Raw genomic sequence first — 20,886 nt, 5'->3', positions numbered from 1 at the left:
ACAATGGTAGATTGCTGCGGTGGAGTTTAGCCCTCCAACCCTATAACTTCACCATCAGCTACCGGCCCGGTAAGCAAAACTGGAATGCAGATGGATTGTCCCGGCAAACTGACATTCCTACCACCTCCTAGTCCGGTCATCCCCAAGTTGACCCGCCAAAGGGTCAAGCCGGGTCTGCCGGAGTGTCCCACCAGGAGGGAGCCGTGTGACAGACCCCTCTGTCAGTACTGGAAGGGTTAACTTTGTTCAGCTTTGAGAAACTATTTTCTGAAAACAGGTTTCCTGACATCAGCTATTGTTTACTGTAATTAAGTTTAGGTGATAAGCGTCCACATTGTTTAATCACCTCCAGAGTCAGACTGCCAGGTGCCAAGAAGGACTCCATTGTTTTCTTGTGTTTAATTGTTTATTTGGTTAAGTAATGTAATTCTATTGTATCCTGTAAAAGGGGGTCTTCCCTCTATCTAATGTACTATACTCTTCCAATCCCCTATCTGGTCTCCTAGGGAGTGTCAACCAGGTGGGAGACCTGCATAAATACTGGGCATATAGCCCTCAATAAAACACATTCTTCTGTTTTACCCTCAAGATGGAGCTTGGTCTCGTGTTTGGGGTGAATAACCTGGGTTTGTGTGTTGCTGATGCCGTATTCAGGGCACCTTTCATCTGGTATTAACCCTTGATATCCGGGTTATACCATAACAGGTTAATATATTTATTTAGTGTTAGTGATGTTGGTGGCCAGAGGTTTAGGGGTTAATAACTTTAGTATAGTGGCAGCGACATTGGGGGCAGCAGATTAGGGGTTAATAACTGTAATGCAGGTGGCGGTGATATTAAGGGCGGCAGATTAGGGGTTAAAAACTGTGTAGGTGGCGGCGATATCAAGAGCGGAAGATTAGGGGTTAATAGTGTTATGTAGGGGTCGGCGGTGTTAGGGCCAGCAGATTAGGGGTGTTTAGACGTGGTTTTTATGTTAGGGTGTTAGGTTTAAACATAACTTTTTCTTTCCCCATAGACATCAATGGGGCTGCATTACAAAGCTTTTGTTTCCGCGATCGCAGGTGCTAGGCGTCAAAGCAGCGCTTGTATTTGGGTGAAGCATGGAGCCCAACACCACCATATCGCCCGCGCAAGCCTGCTTTTTGTAAACTTGTAATAGAAGCGCTATAGGGAGGTTAAAAGCTGCCGCTTTTGTGGTGGTCGTTAATTTCCCTATAGCGCTCAAAACTCGTAATCTGACTGTTTCCTAGAGAACTTTCCAATCAAAAGTCACTCTTACCTTAAAGTGGTAGAATTTAGTAAAAGTATGACCATGTTACTTCCTTGCAAATTTGTTCAACAGAAGACTTATTTTTTGAAAGTCCAGTAAGTGGAAACTGATCTAGTGGAGTGGTCTGTGATGTGTTTTGGGGGAGACTTTCCCACCTCCAAGTTAACCTTGTTTTTAGCCAGGAAGCTAAAGTAATGGCTGTGGCCTTCTGACCTTTAAGTGATCCCAAGAAATTAATAAAAAAAATGTTAAGGATTGTCTAAAGTCCTTTGTAAATTTGTAAGTAGAATTTTACTCCTCTCACTACATCTAAAATGTGTAGGAGTCTTTCCTTTGAATTCTGTGGATTAGGACAAAGGGATGGCACTGAAATTCCATGATTGACGTTATCTGAAGAAAACACTTGATAAGAAATTATATTTAGTCCTTAAAACCACTTTATCCTGGTGAAAAATAAGATATGGAGGCTCGCAAGAAAGAACATACAATTCTGAAACTAAGAGAAATAAGACATTTCAAGACAGAAACCGATGGTCCAAACTATGAGGCCTATCTATGAAGCTCCGAATGGAGCTTGAAGGGCCGTGTTTCTGGCGAGTTTTCAGACTCGCCAGAAACACCAGTTATGAAGCAGCAGTCTAAAGACCGTTGATCCATAACCCTGTCCGCCTGCTCTGAGCAGGCAGACAGACATCGCCGCAATTCAACCCAATCAAGTACGATCGGGTTGATTGACACCTCCCTGCTGGCGACCGATTGGCCGCGAGTCTGCAGGGGGCGGCTCTTGTGAGCTGCTGGTGCAATGCTGAATACGGAGAGTGTATTGCTCTCCGCATTCAGCGAGGTCTTGCGGACCTGATCCGCACTGTCGGATCAGGTCCGCAAGACCTTTGTTAAATTGGCCTCTATGCGTAGACTTAAAAGGAGAGAACTGCAAACCTCTTGGAGCTGGGACTTGCGAGATCCTGCAGCTTAAAGGGACACTCAATGCAGTAGAACCTCATAATTAAGAAGTGCATAATAAAAAGACAATGCAATGACACTTACTCTGAATTTCAATTAAGCAGTAGATTTTTTTTCTGACTCATTTATTTTTCCTCCCATTTTCCGACCCCCTGTATCATGTGACAGCCATCAGCCAATCACAGACTATTATACGTATACCCTGTGAGCTTATGCACATGCTCAGTAGGTCTGTATATAAAAAGACTGTTCAAAATTTGATAATGGAAGTAAATTGGGAAGTGTCTTAAAACTGCTGCTCTGATTCATAAAAATTTATTTTGACTTGAGTGTCCCTTTAAGTGGGGGAAAGGTTTTTGAAATCTTGAGTGCTAAAATTAACTTAAAGGGACAGTAAAGTAATAATTAGACAGTCATGACAGTCAATTCTAAACAACGTTCCAATTTACGTCTATTATTTAATTTGCTTCCTTCTCTTGTTATCCTTTGCTGAAAGGTTTATCTAGATTAGCCCAGGAGCAGCAAATAACCTAGGTTCTAGCTGCTGATTGGTGGCTGCATTTATATACCGATTGTCATTGGCTCACCCAAGTGTTAAGTTAGAAACCAGTAGTGCATTGCTGGTCCTTCAACAAATGATACCAAGAGAATGAAGCAAATTTGATAATAGAAATAAACTGGAAAGTTGTTAAAAATTGTATGTTGTACCTATTTTTGGGGGGTTTCTTTCTCTTTAACCATACTGCAGCTCTGCCTTTGGATTTCCATCCTGCGACAAGAAAGCTCCCTTACTCCCAGTAACTCTGAATATGATAGCAAACAGGCCACGCCCAAAATAAGGGCTTAGGAAAAGCAGAGATAAAAGAATTATTTTAGATAAAGATGTTAGCTATAAGGTGTTTCTAGCTAAAACAACCATAGCAGCACTTGTCACAATCACAGTGCAACATTCCCTTCTTATGTTTAAGACTACAATAAAAGTCACTGTATATAGGTGACCCAGGGAAGAATTGCTCATGACGAGAGGTAAACTCCACTATAGGCACAAGTCTGAGGGAAGCATAGCAGACGTGTGCCATAGCAAAATGTATATATTCCTTAAAGGGACAGTCAACACTAAAGTTGTTATTGTATAAAAAGATAGATAACACCTTTACTACCCATTCCCCAGCTTTGCACAACCAACATTGTTATATTAATATACTTTATAACATTTAAACTTCTAAATTTCTGCCTATTTCTAAGAGGCCGAATTATCAAATGTCTGTCGGACCTGATCCGACAGTGCGGATCAGGTCCGACAGACATCGCTGAATGCGGAGAGCAATACGCTCTCCGTATTCAGCATTGCACCAGCAACTCACAAGGGCTCCTGGTGCAACGCCGCCCCCTGCATACTCGTGGTCAATCGGCCGCCAGCAGGGAGGTGTCAATCAACCCGATCGTACTCGATCGGGTTGAATTGTGGCGATTCCTGTCCGCCTGCTCATAGCAGGCGGACAGGGTTATGAAGCAGCGGTCTTTAGACCGCTGCTTCAAAACTGCTGTTTCTGGTGAGTCTGAAGACTCACCAGAAACACGGGCCCTCAAGCTCCATTCGGAGCTTGATAAATGGGCCTCTAAGCCACTACAGACAGCCTCTTATTTCATGCATTTTTGTTTGTTTTTCACAACAGGAGACTGCTAGTTCATGTGAGCCATATAGATAACATTGTGCTCACACCCGAGGAGTTATTTAAGAGTTAGCACAACACAGTACTAAATGCAAGTCAATAGATAATAAATAATCATGTGATCAGGTGGCTGTCAGCAGAGGCTTAGATGCAAGGTAATCACAGAGGTAAAACGTATATTAATATAACTGAGATAAGGGGCAGTCTGCAGAGGCTTAGATACAAGGTAATCACAGAGGTAAAAAGTATATTAATATAACTGAGATAAGGAGCAGTCTGCAGAGATTTAGATACAAGGTAATCACAGAGGTAAAAAGTATATTAATATAACTGAGATAAGGGGCAGTCTTCAGAGGCTTAGATACAAGGTAATCACAGAGGTAAAAAGTATATTAATATAACTGTGTTGGTTATGCAAACCTGGGGAATGGGCAATAAAGGGATAATCTATCTTTTTAAACAATAACAAATTCTATTGTAGACTGTCCCTTTAAATGTAAGAGGTAGCTCAGTAGTGCCCTCTGTCTAGTATTAGTAATATGCTCAACTCAAGAATATCATACGTAGAGGACACGAATAGGCACACGCTTTACAGAGTAAGCATATATAAGAGGGAACTACTTGATCAGTAGATCTACCCTTAACCCCCAGTTGATGGTCCATACACTTGAGCTGCACTAGATTGCTCTATAATAAAGCAAATACAAGGGCAGAAAGCAAGCATGGCATAATATGCACAACTGAGAATATACAAAATGCTGAAAGAGAAAACCAATAACTCAATGCTGGAGGCAAAACATAACTGAGGAATGCTTTGAGATGTGGTGGAGTAAGGCTCTGCAATGTCGGGGTGTATTGCCTCCTCCCGGTGAATAGGAAGTATATCCGACATGCAATGATTTGTAGACTCACACAAATTGGGTGCCGCCGTCTTGAAACCTAAGTTTCCATTATCTTATCTGCTTAGGACAAATAGGGACAGATAAAAGGGTGCAATGATAAACTATCTAACAAGGTTTAAAGCATATATCGACATTTGTGCACATTATATGTCCCTAATTATCCTCAGTAGAAGAGAAAAGCGAAACCTAGTGTCCCGGGTGGGTGTTGCCAGAGGAAGAAGCAGCCAGTTTTTCAGTCAGCGTGGTCTTCCTGGGTTTTGAAAAGGACCAGCTTCTAGCAGGAAGACTCCAGCAATCTTCTGCACCATACCAGTAGACAGGATCTGCAGCCCAGACCTGTGGGTCACAGCCTACTTAGTGTAGGATCCTTAAAGGGACATTATACACTAGATTTTTCTTTGCATACATGTTTTGTAGATTATCCATTTATATAGCCCATCTGGTGGTGTTTTTGTAACAATGTATAGTTTTGCTTATTTTATAATAACATAATAAAAATCCTAAAACATACAATGCTAAAATTCATGGATCCATGATGTAAACTTAATAATATACAGATAATTTATATAAAACATAAAACCAAGGCTTTGCGGTTCAAACACTAGTAACAATGTAAAAATAGATGGACATATAAGGATGGATGTATAAAAAAGAAGTTAATTCAATGGATGATTAATCCATGGATGTATCAAATGTGAAAAAAGTGGATACAAATTATATATATATATATATATATATATATATATATATATATATATATATATATATATATATATATATAATCAAATGAAAAAGTTGATGATATAAGTCCCAAAAAGGTGAAGTAAAATTGGTGGGGTCCTGTGGAAGTGTATAAAAATATCAAATATAAAAATATAAAAAGTAAAAAATTAATATGATTACGCCAAATTGTGAAAAATAAACTTCTATATATATGTATATATATATATATATATATATATAAAAAAAAATTTGAAAAAAGTGACTTGTGGTCAAATACGATAAAAAAGTGATGAAAACATTATAATCCAAAGATCTGATATCATCCAAGTTGTGTGAAAATAAAAGTCAAATAGTTCCTCAAAATTATAGATAGTATGTTTCAAAAGTTATATGTGCAAGTTATGCGTGGTGAAGAATCAAAAAATATCCAAGGGTTTCCTCAAATATCCATTTCCTGTTTACCTATGAATAAAAAGAACAGTACATAGTGCAATATAGCTAAAACTCAAAGATAAACGATTGAAAAGCAGCTCACCATAAATTGTCAACGCGTTTCGGCCCTGTTAATGGGCCTTTTTCAAGACTATGTTATGGTTTGGTGAGAGTGCTCCTTAAATACTTCCAATAACCAATAGCTGCGCTTCTAATTGGCGCCAAAATATCATACATTTGACCCGGAACCGGATGTTGAAATAACAAATTTTGGCTTCCAGGTCATTTGGAAAATCAAAGTAAGGATCTGTTACGTTATCCTTATTAATGTGCCTATTGCGTGGTATCATTAAAGCCTCATGGTTTTAGCGTGTAACAAACTACCTGTCTTTGAGTTTCAGTCAGTTTACTTCAATATCCTCATGACCTCCGCTGTGTTAGCTACCACCAGAACCGGAATTGTAGTATTCACGGAACCGAAATTGCCTTCTACCGGAACCGGAAATGACGTATAAACGTGTCACTTCTGGTCATGTTCGATCGGATGTTTTGATAGTTCCACTTCCGGTTTCAGTGGCATCTAAGATAACAAATATCGATGCTAGTGGGTGTGATCAGCGCTAGGTTATGGGATATGTACAGGTACATAGACAGGGGCATATATATATATACACACAAACAGGTATATTAAAAACAATTGTGTTAAAAACAATTATCTAAACACAAACCTAAGTATTACGGTAAAAAACTAATATTTTGAGATTATAAACCAACATCTAAGTCAGCACGTTAATACTTCTTATGAGTGTTAAATCAATCTCGGTGATATATCTAGAACATAATCGTGTGGGATATGTATAGAGTCTAAGTAAAATATATAAATATGCAAAAAAAATATATATAAAAAATATATAAAATATATTAAATCATGAGTCTCTCTATGAGGAGAAGACCAACCTTATCTCAAAAGAGAATATTAAGATAAATCAATACCCTACTGATGTTCTGGTATCTAATGTCTTTAATTGCTTATATTTGGAGGTGTAGATATGTCAGAGGAAGAGGGTGATGTATACAGACTTCAGATTGGTTCTGTTTGTATAAACTGTCTTTTCATATGCAGGGGAGGGGGAAGTGTCTGTTCTTCCTGCTTTCTCAGCCCATTTCAGTGGGTGTCCCAACCTAACCTCATTAACAGTGCTAAATTGGGAGCTTCTATGTAAGTTTTTAAAAGGTTTTTTTTTTTTTTTTTTTTTTAAATAGTTTTTATTGAGGTTATACATATAATGAACATCAGACAAAAAAAAAATCAGTAGTAAACACGTCAAATATAACATGAGTCAATTAAGTAATTACACTCAGGCCTGTAAAAAATAACAAAATTCCAGGCTGTCACAATACAAGAGGCTAGAGCGAATCTGCTAGACCAATCTCTAATAAACTTGAAAAATAAAACCTCATTTTGCTTTTGTAGATAAGGAAAAAAAAAACACACCTCCAATGTTTCAACAGGCCACTTATGGGCCCATGTATACTAAGTAACGCATAGGAGGTGCTCAAGTGTAACTCACGGTCACTCATGGACCTTGGAATAAAGGTGTAATTTTATTAATATGCAACCCCATAAAATATGTCAATTTCGAAGATAAGATAATTTCCCCTAAGTCAAATAGAGGTCTCTCTTGGGCCTCTAGGGAGAGAGCTTTTACATATTGGGGGAATTTCAGGGGAAAAGTAAAATAAAACAAATATAGATGTAATGAGAGAAGGGCCATATACTATCATTATACATAGGTAAGATTGGACATCTTCAAATAATAGTAATAAAAACAAAGAAGAAAAAAAAAAGGACAAAAAACTTTATATAGCAATCGCCAACTTTGTGCTTAAACTGACATGTTAATAAAATATCATAAGGGAGGGGAGTATGCAGAACATAAGAAGATTGTGTTCCCACAATAAAGTAGTCAGACCTCCTGTCCTGTATAAAACTATTAATGTAAGATGGGTAGTAGTAGTATTATTTGCATAGATTGGTGAGAGCTTATTTACCTAGGGTAAGTTTGAAGATCATAGCTATAAGAGGCACCACTAAATATGTAAGGAGTATGATCTGGAAAGCTGATGATTGGCGGCCCTTAGTTTAACTGGATTAGCTAGCTGTGCCTAGATAACCAATGTGTTATTCAATACATAGAATATATAGCTATTGTTAAAAGTACAAATACTTATAGACAGATCTTATAGTAGCACCCTTCATATAGGAAGTCATGACAAATTTCTAAAGAGTGGGTTTGCAAGCTGAGCAGGGATATAACACAGAACAAGGTCAAAACAGTTCAATTCAATGCACTTATACATAACAGAGGAGGGTATAGTATAAACACTATAAGAGAGCTAACAGTCCAGTGTAGTACTTGCTGATTTGCAGGGGACAGCCACATCAACGATATAAGGAGAAACAAACTAATTCAAAATAAACTTCATATAAACTGCCTTAAATGTGCTACTGATAGTCTCTTGCAAAGGCAGAAAATAGACAGAGAATGTACAGTGTTTGAATCCGCAGTAACATAGGGTGGAGCCAGGGGATAATGTTATTTTGATGGGATCGTTAGATGCATGACTATGGGCATAGAGTTATTCCTGTCTCAGACTACCCAGCATATCCTATGCCAAGCAAGTTCTTTCAAGTAGAAATATTTCGCTGTGGATCTTAGTAGGTGGGTTTGAAAAGTTTGTTTGGGCTCTATAACAGTACTGTCTTACCCCACTCCTCAACCGATTCCGGACCTTGCAGAAGAAGAGACCCGCTCTGTGCCGCAGTGTCCTACCGGGTCAGCCACCGGCTCACAGACTTGTGTCACATAGTGTGGGATCAGAGCAGAACGCTCCCTCCGCTGCTCAGTAAGGAGAGTTGCTCGCACTATGTCACATCCCTCTGCCTGTCGAAACAAGTGGTGCAGAACTCTGTGGACATTAGCCCTATGGTGCCTCTCTCTTTTAGTCCTAAATGGACCCTGTCTCGACGCCAGCCTTTTTGCGGGGAAGGAGAGTGCAGGAACCCCAAAGTCCCTTTGGTGCGGTAAGAGCTTCGCCACTGCCTGCAACTCCAGCCCACCGGAGGTAAGTTGTGTGGTATCAAGCAATAACAGAGGGGGTTGAAATGCCGGTTCTTTTAGGGGAGTCCCCCATATAGATGTCAGCCCGTCGTCAGTTATCTCTAAGGACCCTGGATTGAACAAAACTCCGGTGCTTTGGTCCCATAATGGATCAAGGAGAGTCTCCGTGCCCCCTGCTGAATCAAGCTCCATCTGTAGGTGATTAGCGGGTAGCGCTGGTGCTTCAATGTTAGGCAGGGCTCCGGGCAGCGAAGTTCCCCCTAACTGGGTTTTTGGAGTACGGGAAGAACTTACAGAGGCAACCTTCATGCAGCTCTGCTGTGCAGGAAATTGAGAGGTCTCTGAACTGGCCGAGACTGCCGTTAAGGGTATAAATCTGCTATGAGGCTCCTCCATGGGTCGGTCTGTAGTCATCACAGGGGTGTCTGCAAAAAGTTGCGAAACTGTAAGGAGCCTGCACAAGTCTTCCTCCAGGTTTCTAAAATGGTCACCTATGAGCTGGGTGATCCGCTGCTCCCATCTATCAAGTGCCTCCATTTTCAGTCTCAGGTTCAATGAATCGCTAGTAGAACGGTTGCTAGATGCCTTATTAGGGTAGATGGCTCCTTCTTCTTTGGAGATAGATTGCACTTATTATCCTATTCTAGGATATCGTAACCCCGGAGTTCGGGGGGGGGGGGGGTAATGATATGGCAGCCCCAGTCCTACGCTCCACAAGCCATATAGGAGCTTCTTCTGTATCAAAACTCACTGCGTAGATAGAAATTTGTTAAGATGGCTTCCAGTTTTGAGAAGAAGCTTGTCGCGTAGCTGCCTCAACAAACATAGGCATGAGCTCTGTCAGGATATCCACTCTTAGAGTATAATTATCAATAAAAATAAAGAGCTGCTTCAGTGTAAGAAATATCAAGTTTAACTGTGAAAAACTCTTATAACTAGTATCAGGCTCACAGAGCTTCATGGAGACACGTCTTGCCGCATTGAGTGTAGGCTCCGCCCGTTTTTAAAAGGTTTTATACCTGATTTTTATATCTGCATTTGTGCATATTATTCTTTATAGTAGTGTCTATTACATGCAGTTAAATGAAAATTGGTGCATACTGTCCCTTTAAGTGACGTTAGTTCAGACAGACAAAGTGACAATAGCCCATTCACCCTAGTGACACAGCTGAGACTTGCATCCTGGGAAGTCTGTTTTATTGAGGGAACTGCAGAGGTAAAAATAACAATTCTTCTTACATTCTAGGTGCCATAAAACAACAAAAACAGAATTTATGTTTACCTGATAAATTACTTTCTCCAACGGTGTGTCCGGTCCACGGCGTCATCCTTACTTGTGGGATATTCTCTTCCCCAACAGGAAATGGCAAAGAGCCCAGCAAAGCTGGTCACATGATCCCTCCTAGGCTCCGCCTACCCCAGTCATTCGACCGACGTTAAGGAGGAATATTTGCATAGGAGAAACCATATGATACCGTGGTGACTGTAGTTAAAGAAAATAAATTATCAGACCTGATTAAAAAACCAGGGCGGGCCGTGGACCGGACACACCGTTGGAGAAAGTAATTTATCAGGTAAACATAAATTCTGTTTTCTCCAACATAGGTGTGTCCGGTCCACGGCGTCATCCTTACTTGTGGGAACCAATACCAAAGCTTTAGGACACGGATGAAGGGAGGGAGCAAATCAGGTCACCTAAATGGAAGGCACCACGCCTTGCAAAACCTTTCTCCCAAAAACAGCCTCAGAAGAAGCAAAAGTATCAAACTTGTAAAATTTGGTAAAAGTGTGCAGTGAAGACCAAGTCGCTGCCCTACATATCTGAATGATTAGGGAAAGCCCCTAAAGAATAAGGTGTCTAAAACAGTGCCTGCCGATATTATTTTACCAAAATACCCAGATTAAATGATTCCTCAAGGCTAAATATGTGTAATATATGAATCGATTTAGCCCAGAAAAAGTCTACAGTCTTAATAAGCCCTTGTGAAGCCCTTATTTACTTTCTGAATAAACATGGCTTACCGGATCCCATAGGGAAAATGACAGCTTCCAGCATTACATCGTCTTGTTAGAATGTGTCATACCTCAAGCAGCAAAAGACTGCTCACTGTTCCCCCAACTGAAGTTAATTCCTCTCAACAGTCCTGTGTGGAACAGCCATGGATTTTAGTAACGGTTGCTAAAATCATTTTCCTCTTACAAACAGAAATCTTCATCTCTTTTCTGTTTCAGAGTAAATAGTACATACCAGCACTATTTTAAAATAACAAACTCTTGATTGAATAATAAAAACTACAGTTAAACACTAAAAAACTCTAAGCCATCTCCGTGGAGATGTTGCCTGTACAACGGCAAAGAGAATGACTGGGGTAGGCGGAGCCTAGGAGGGATCATGTGACCAGCTTTGCTGGGCTCTTTGCCATTTCCTGTTGGGGAAGAGAATATCCCACAAGTAAGGATGACGCCGTGGACCGGACACACCTATGTTGGAGAAAACTCTCTTTTCTGAGACACTGAACAATTAACAGCCAGAATAGAAACCAACCAATTGTAGAAAGTCCACTGCAACAGTTTTTGGTTGTTTATTAACTCATTTCCTTAATGGCTAGAGCAGAAATAATCAAATATATGTTCCAGCCATTCAGAGTAGTAGATTCTATGACTTTGAATTTGCCTGGTTACAAATTGTTGTTAATCCTAACATGCTCTTAATACATAAAACAGCCCGGGCAGGTAGGGAGCTTGCTGGAGTATTGTTTTATCAGCGCTGCCGTTCCAACTGTCCCTGGTAACATTTTACAACACACATTTCAAAAGTCCTTTTCCTATGATTACAATAAATGATAAAATAACTATGTGATGTCCCCATTAAAAGGTCAGGGATGGCACATCTGTGACATCTAGGTTTCAACGTGCATTACCCATTACTTAATAGAAACACATGGGATTTGGAAAGCCCACAATTTGTAGAGTTACATTACAGGAAAAAAGGACATAATAAATAATGGAAAAAAATGCAAAGTTGTTTTAATACACATAATTAAAGTGACATAAAACCCACATTTTTTTTCCTTCACGATTCAGATTTTTAAAACAGCCATTTTAAACAGCATTTTAATTTACTTCTATTATCTAATTTGCTTACTATTTTGGTAGGCTCAGGAGCTGGTTGATGATTGGTTGCTGCACATATATAACTCTTGTCATTGGCTCATAAAATGTGTTCAGCTAGCTCCTAGTAGTGCATTTCTCCTCCTTCCACAAAAGTTGTTTAAAATGTATGCTCAGAGAAATTTTGGGCTTTATGACCCTTTAAACATTTTATATTACAATGTCAGTTATTTGTCTTTTTAATATCAGATTTTCCACATTCAGAACATGAAAAGGCTTTCTCTGCTGTATGAATTTTCTGATGAGCAATAAGATTTGATTTCCGAGTAAAGCATTTCCCACATTCATTACAAGAAAATGGTTTCTGTACTGTATGAGTTTTCTGGTGAATAATAAGACTTGACTTCCGAGTGAAACATTTCCCACATTCAGAACATGAAAATGATTTCTCTTCTCTATGAATTTTCTGATGAATATTAAGAGTGGATTTCTGAGTAAACCGTTTCCCACATTCAGAACATGAGAATGCCTTTTCTCCTGTATGGATTTTCTGATGAGTAATAAGACTTGATTTCTGACTAAAACATTTCCCACAATCAGAACATGAAAATGCTTTCTCTCCTGTATGAGTTTTATAATGAGTAATAAGATTTGATTTTTGACTAAAACATTTCCCACATTCAGAACATGAAAATATTTTTTCTCCTGTATGAATCTTCAGATGACTAATGAGAGTTGATTTATTGGTAAAACATTTTCCACATTCAGAACATGAAAATGCTTTCTCTCCTGTATGGATTTTCATATGAGTAATAAGATTTGATCTCTTATTAAAACATTTCCCACATTGAGAACATGAAAATTCTCTCTCTTCTGTATGAAATTTCATATGAGTAATATATTGTGATTTCCTGGTTGAAAAATTCCCACATTCAGAATATACATTTTCTTCATGGCTTCTTCTATTTTGGAAAAGACTGAATGAAGCATCAGCACTTTGGCCATGACCAGGATTATTGCAATTTGTGAATCCACCTGTTGAAAAGAAATAGAATTGGAATAATGTTATTTGTTAACGACATACTTACTTTATATTGAGAACCTTTTAACTGTTCAGAATTAGTGTCTGCTAGAAGTGGAGGGCATCAGCTATGACCCTCACACCTTTCCCCAACCTGAATGCTAAGCTATAAAGGCAGTTTATTGGACTCTATTGAATATTTTTAAGAAATTCCACCAACACCTATTAGTCAGATACTGAAATAAAGAAAACTAAACGCTTTTTTTCTCTTACGTTTTATTTTTTTAAATGCATTGAGCTTTTAAAATTGTAGTAATACAATTATTTCAGTCCAATAACTACTCTTTGTAACTAATGCTTGTATGCACAATGCATTCAATTTATTTTTATTTTTAAAGTTGCATTCATACCACATATTATTTACTTCTAGAGAAAATTTTCTAAACATCATTCCATACTAAAAAGTGATGTATAATGGATACAATTTTATAGTGAATATATCCAAATAATATTTCTAAAGTTTGTGCCTTTAATGCTAAAAAAATAAAATCTAAAAATGCACTAAAAAGAAAACATAATTTATACTTACCTGATAAATTCATTTCTATCATGGTTGTGAGAGTCCACAGTCCATTACTCCTGGGAGTTCCTTACCACTAGGAGGAGGCAAAGATTCCCAAACCCCAAGAGCTCTATAAAACCCCTCCCGCCTCACATATAAGTTATTCTAATGTATATCCAAGCAATTGAGGTATAGAAATAAGAGTAAAAAGTTAAAGTGAAGCCGTCAGCAAAGCTAGTAAAACCCTTAAAGGACCAGTCAACACAGTAGATTTACATAATCAACAAATGCAAGATAACAAGACAATGCAATAGCACTTAGTCTTAACTTCAAATGAGTAGTAGATTTTTATTCTGACAATTTTAAGTTATGTCTTTTTCCACTCCCACTGTACCATGTGACAGCCATCAGCCAATCACAAATGCATACACGTACCATGTGACAGCAATCAGTCATTCACAAATGCATACACACTTATTCTTGCACATGCTCAGTAGGAGCTGGTGACTCAAAATGTTTAAATATAAAAAGACTGTGCACATTTTGTTAATTGAAGTAAATTGGAAAGTTGTTTAAAATTGCATGCTCTATCTGAATAATGAAAGTTTAATTTTGATTGAGTGTCCCTTTAACCATGGATGTACAGGGTACGTTGGTCATTAATGAGTTGAAAAAAATACAGAATTCTTAAAAATGCCTTAAAGTGTTACAAACTGTTAAAATAAGGTATATGGTGTACACGTATATGTCCCAAGACTATGTAAAACATGTCTATACTAATAGCTAGTAGGCTATGAAGGTGCAAAGTACTTGCCTGTCAGCACTATCGACCACTGTGCTTATGTCAACTGCAGCAACTTGCTTCTAGTAGACAAGCCCATCCTAGGCAGTGCCAGTACAATGCAAAGGATCTACAACCCCAAACTTGTCCTGTGATGTAGATTCTGTTACTTGTTTACAGCACCAATTCCGAAAACGCATAAAAACAAACAAACAAAAAGAGTCATCTGAAAATTCAATTCACCCTGTACTATATTGAAAACACATTATTAAAACATTATTTGATGTTTTACTTTGTGAATTTAAAATATACACTCATTTCAAATCTGATGACTGCAACACATTCCCAAAAAGTTAGGACAGGGGCAATTTAAGGCTAATAGCGATGTGACAAGTTAAAATAAGAAAGTGATGTGAAACAGGTGAGGCAATCGTGTAATCATAAGGAGCCTCCAAAAAAGGCCTAGTCCTTCAAGAGCAAGGATGGATCGAGGCTCGCCAATCTGCCAACAAATGCGTCAGCGAATAATCCAACACTTTGAGAAAAACATTCCCCAAAGACAATTATGTAGGATTTTGGGCATTTCACCTTCTACAGTGCACAATATAATTCAAAGATTCAAGGAATCTGGTCAAATCTTGGTGCGAAAAGGGCAAGGCCGAAAAAAACACTTCTGGATGTGTGTGATCTCGGATCCCTCCGACATCACTGTCTCAAAAACCGTCATGAGTCTGTAATGGATATCCTGACATGGGCTCAGGAATACTTTGGTAAACCTTAACACCATTTGGCTAACACCATTCGTCGCTGCATCCACAGATGCACGTTAAGGCTTTACTATGCAAAACAGAAGCCATACATCAACACTGTCCAGAAGCGCCACTGACTTCTCTGGGCTTGGTCTCATCTGAGATGGACAGCAGCATGGTGGAATCATATTTTGTGATCCGACGAGTCAACATTTCAAATAGTTTTTTTTAAAAACAGTCGTCTTCTCCGGGCCAAAGAGGAAAAACACCATCCAAGCTGTTGTCAGCGTCAGGTCCAAAAGCCAGTGTCTGTCAAGGTATGAGGGTGCGTCGATGCCCATGGCATGGGTAACTTGTACATATGTGAGGGCACCATTGATGCAGAAGGATATGTATACATTTTGGAGCAAAATATGCTGCAATCTAGATGTCGTCTTTTCCAGGGATGTCCCTGCATTTTCCAACAGGACAACGCCAAACCACATTCTGCTCAGATTACAAGTGCATGGTTGCGTAAGCAGAGTGCGGGTGCTAGCATAGCCTCCCTTCAGTCATTGACCTGTCTCCATTTGAGATTGCGTGGAACATTAAGAAGTGCAAAATAAGGCAACAAAGGCACAGCTGAAGACATGCATAATGGATGAATGGGGAAAATTCTGTTTGCTAAACTTACCCAACTGGTGTCTTCAGTGCTCAAATGCTTAATAAGTGTTATTAAAGAAAAGGTGATGTTACACAGTGGTAAACAGTCAACTGTCCCAACATTTTTGGAGTGTGTTGCATCCATGAGATTTTAAATGTGTATATTTTAAAAAATACATTAAATTCACAAAGTAAAACATCAAATAATGTGTTAATAATGTGTTTTCAATATAGTACAGGGTGAATTACATTTTCAAATAACACTTTTGTTTGTATTCTTGCATTTTCCATACTATCCAAACTTTTTCGGAATTGGGGTTGTAAACAAGTAACATAATCTACATCACAAGCTTGTCTTCATTGCACCTGGAGAGGGCGGTGGATCCCACAGGAAGCAGCTAACTGAAGACCAGGTGATTAGTGGACTTAATCTTAGAAGACCATGCAACAGACATGTTATTACACCTAGAATGGAAGGATATTTCTCCACAGATCAGGACTTTATATAATGTATGAAGGGATTATAAAAGCCTGGTATAAGATCCATAAAATCTGGGAGGTACCCCACAACAATCCAAAATTTCCCTTAGGCCTAAACTCGATTATCTTTAACGTATGGTCTAAAGTAGAATTAAAGAGAATAGTTAATATTTGAAGGGATTATAAGGGATTATATTGATGAGCATATTCATGTAAACAAGATTATGGGGTAGATTTATCATAGTGCGAGCAGACATGATACGATGTAGCGTATCATGTCCGCCGCAGCATACGCTGTTTGCATTTATCATTGAACCAGCAGTTCTTGTGAACTGCTGGTGCAATGCTGCCCCCTGCAGATTTGCAGCCAATTAGCCGCTAGCAGGGGGTGTCAATCAACCCGATTGTATTCGATCAGGTTGATTTATGTCCGCGGCCTCAGAACAGGTGGACAAGTTATGGAGCAGCGGTCTGAAGGCTCGCGCGGAAACAGGAGCTTGATAAATTGGCCCCTATGAGTTCATATCAGCATGGTTTTATGAGAAATAGATCATGTCAAACTAATCTAATTAGATTCTACAAGGAAGTAAGTAAAAAGATAGATAAAGGGGAATCAGTTAATGTGATATACTTAGACTTTGCAAAGGCATTTGATACAGTGCCACATGAGAGATTAATGCACACATTTAAGGGACTGGGAATAGCTGAAAATGTTAGCTCATGGATAAATAACTGCATAAAAGATAGGGAGCAACAAGTAGTAGTAAATGGATCATACTCAGATTGGACAAAGGTAATAAGTGGAGTCCCCCAGGGATCAGTACTGGGCCCTGTTCTTTTTAATATTTGTATTAATGACTTGGAGCAAGGATTAAATAGTGACATCTCTATTTTTGCAGATGATACTAAATTAAGTAAGGTCATTAGGTCAGTGTAGGATGAACTTTCGTTACAAAGGGATCTGCAAAAATTAAATGTATGGGCAGGTAAATGAAAAATTAGATTTAATACAGGAAAATGCAAGGTTCTACATTTTGGAAGTAAAAATAAGCAGGCAACGTATTTTTAAATGGGACAAGACTTAGCCAAACAGAGGAGGAAAGGGATTTGGGAGTAGAAATAGATAACAAGCTAAAGATGGGTGCACAATGCAGGACAGCGGCTAGAAAGGCTAATAAGATACTAGCATGATTTAAAAGAGGCATTGATTCAAGGGAGGAAAGCATAATTCTATAACTATATAAATCCCTGGTAAGAACTCACCTTGAGTATGGAGTGCAGTTCTTGGGACCGATTGCAAAAAAGATATTGCAGAACTAGAAAAAGTTCAGAGAAGGACCACAACGCTAATAAGGGGAATGGAGAATTTGGGCTATGAGGAGAGGCTAGCCAAACTGGGTCTTTTATCCCTAGAAAAAAAGGTGCTTGAGAGGTGACATGATTACTTTATATAAATATATTCAAGGCCCATATACAGAGATGGCAGAAGCTCTTTTTTCCAAGAAAATTGTTTGTTACAAGAGGTCACAATGTAAGGCTGGAGGAAAGGAGATTTAATCTCCTGCAACTGAAACATTTTTTCACTGTAAGAGAAATAAAATTGCAGAACTCATTACTAAAGGAGGTAGTGAATGCCAATACCCTAGATACATTTAAAAAATGTTTGGATACATTTCAGGGTAGAAACAAAATTCATGGATATGATTGCTTGTATTAAATGGGTCACCTTTTAGTGGATTCATTTAAACTCAACTGGATCTTTTTTTTTGTAAGCATATTAGATTTGTATAGGTTGAACTTGATGGACTTCGGTCTTTTTTAAACCTCATCTACTATGTTACTAGACATTAAGCAGGGAAAAATTAGAACCTTTTCAGAAATTCAAGAGAAATTTGAACTACCTGATACACACTATTTTTCGTATTTGCAATCACGCACTACATACTAGAGATTTTGAAGGTTTACCCTGGGCTATGGAAGCTACATTGTTGTGCCAACACAATAAATATATTTAAAAATGGAAAATTCACATACTCAGCAACTTATAGAGCTCTATTGGACTCAAATAGGGAAAAACATGGCAAAAATAGTAGAGGGCTGGCAAAAAGATCTCTCTACTCAGTTAGAAATGGAGGATATGACAATTTATCAAGCGGAGGTGAACAGGGGCGCACATACGTGCCCCCGCCCGCTCGCGTGCAATCCCGTCCCCTGCCTGCGCAAAGCCTATCACACGCGAGCAGGAGCTGTCAATCTCCCCGATTAGACTAGACCACGGAGATTGTTTTTTTTGCCACTTCTTGTTAAATACGGCGTGCAGGTTCCCTTGTGAGAACCTGCAGCAGTAGGGGCTCAAAAGGCTGGGGAAAGCCTTTGATAAATTGACCCCTAAGTAGCTTCAATAATATTAAAGAAGTCACTTTGGACTCATATTTTAGAGAATCTTAAACAAAACTAATAAACAGATTTAATATTATGCCTAAAAAAGCTTTCAAATGGTTTAAATGCCTTTTTCTGTCCCCGAATAAACCAGTTATGGTTAAAAATGAGCTACTGGGCAGCCAAGATACTTCAGACGAATGTTAAAATAGATTTTAAAGACATACTTATTTTACCAAACAGGTCTATAAAGATAAGCCTATGTTCCTCTCAATGGTTATAATTATGACAAGGAAATGTATATTGAAAGAGTGGTTAACACCAGGTATACCCAGTGTGAGGAAAATAGGACAAGCTCTAGAAACACAATTAGACATCAAAGTTTTTGATACATTGAGTGATAAAGAAGTAAGATTAAAAAAATAGTAAAGAAATGGGGCGCTTTCATAAAAGATCTAGATGGAGCGCAACAAAAACAGATTCTTAGTCCCTTAGTGAATGCTAGACAGAAAAAGATAAACTGGGGCCCAGAGATTTAGTTAACTCAGCTATGGTTATAGTAAAGCACCTAAGGGGGAAGGATAGGTTTCAAAATTGGTTCACTGATAAACAGGCTTGTTAGGATATGTTAGCATTACCGACACCATCTTGTCCTAGTTGCCATTTTGTCTTAGGCATCCATCTTGTCTAAGAAAGGTTTTTTATAACAGTTTATTATGTAGTGAGAAATATGCTGATGTTATGGAGACTTGTATAAGCTAGAATGGCCCTGGGAATGACCCTGACAATGTGCTTGGATGCACTGTTATCTCTTTTTTAATTTTTTAATTTGAGGTTGACAATAAAGCAACAAAATATCGACAATAAAGGACAAGATAATACATATCAAGACACTAGCATACATATCAGTTAATTTGTAGCAACACTAGGACCGCAGCATTCTGTTACATCACAGAGTATTGTAGACATTTTTATAAATAGCAAAAAAAAAGAACCTCAGATTTTCAGCAGATTAATAAACACAAATAACCTAAGAATAAATTGTTTCTTTGTTTAAAATAAAATTACTACCAGACTCATTCTGAGCCAATACCTTGAGATTCAGTGTAACATAAACTATTTGAGTTCTGTCCATATCTATACACATCCTATTACAAAGTCATGTTGGGTTGTGGGAGGGGGGAGATGGTCGGGGAGGGAATAGAAAAAAATAAATAAAAAAAAATTCAACTATATTTCTGTATTATTTCTATATCTCCTAATAAACTCTAGCCACTTACATTCAAATCTATCTTGCTGGTTTATTCCATTGTTGGCACTATCAAGCTGTTCTATTGTATATTGGGAGTGCAGTAAAAAAGTTAGATTATTTATTGTTGGTTCCCTTGTAGATTTCCAGTTTTTAAGAATAAGATACCTCCCTCCCAAAATTACTGTGTTGATAAAGTCAGTGTTACAAACATACTCCCTAAGATCTCTCAGGTCTAGTACGAAAATAATGTGTTGCAGTTCTAGTACTATCTGAGTGGAGAGTAACCTAATTAACCAAAATTGCACTCTTGGCCAGAATTGTTGGATCTTCAAACAACTCCAGAACATATGGACCAGGTCGGCATCAGAAGAGCTACAGCGTGGGCAGAGATGCAAAGAATTCCCAAACCATCTGTTTAGGCTAGTCGGGGTTATATGTATACGATTTAAAACTTTGAAATGTGACTCTCGCCATGAGGCAGATAGGGTGGCATGTTCTGACGCAATTATACTTTGTTTAGTTTTGTACATATCCAATACTTGAATGTCTTTACTCCATTTTGTAAAGATATCTATTAAATTCGCTTCTCCAATCTCTAATAGCACCATCCTATACCAATAGCTAATGGAATGTTTGCCTGCCTTATAGAGGGCAAGACCCATTTTTATGCCTGGATGTATCCACTCTCTAGTAGGATCTTTGATAGTCTCATTATACCAGTGCCGCACCTGTAAATAGGCATAAAAATCTGTGTTTTTAAGTTGAAATTGACTTCTTAGAGCTGCAAACGTATATGCCCGAATAGTTTCTGGATCCCTAAA

The 20,886-nt window shown here is 38.4% G+C and overlaps 1 protein-coding gene across 1 annotated transcript in view; it reads right to left on the bottom strand.

Moving 5' to 3' along the window:
• Positions 1–11,609: 11,609 nt before the first annotated feature.
• Positions 11,610–20,886, bottom strand: part of LOC128635984 (gastrula zinc finger protein XlCGF49.1-like) — a 33,183-nt gene continuing 23,906 nt past the window's right edge. The window contains exon 3 of the mRNA XM_053689060.1: positions 11,610–13,234. Coding sequence (XP_053545035.1) covers positions 12,423–13,088 — 666 coding nt within the window. The 5' untranslated portion in view covers positions 13,089–13,234 and the 3' untranslated portion in view covers positions 11,610–12,422. The remainder of the gene's footprint in view (positions 13,235–20,886) is intronic.

Source organism: Bombina bombina, chromosome 7 (assembly GCF_027579735.1).
Source record: "Bombina bombina isolate aBomBom1 chromosome 7, aBomBom1.pri, whole genome shotgun sequence".
Lineage (NCBI taxonomy): Eukaryota > Metazoa > Chordata > Amphibia > Anura > Bombinatoridae > Bombina > Bombina bombina.
Note: the sequence above shows the minus strand (reverse complement) of the source record. Positions and strands in the feature narration are given on the sequence as shown.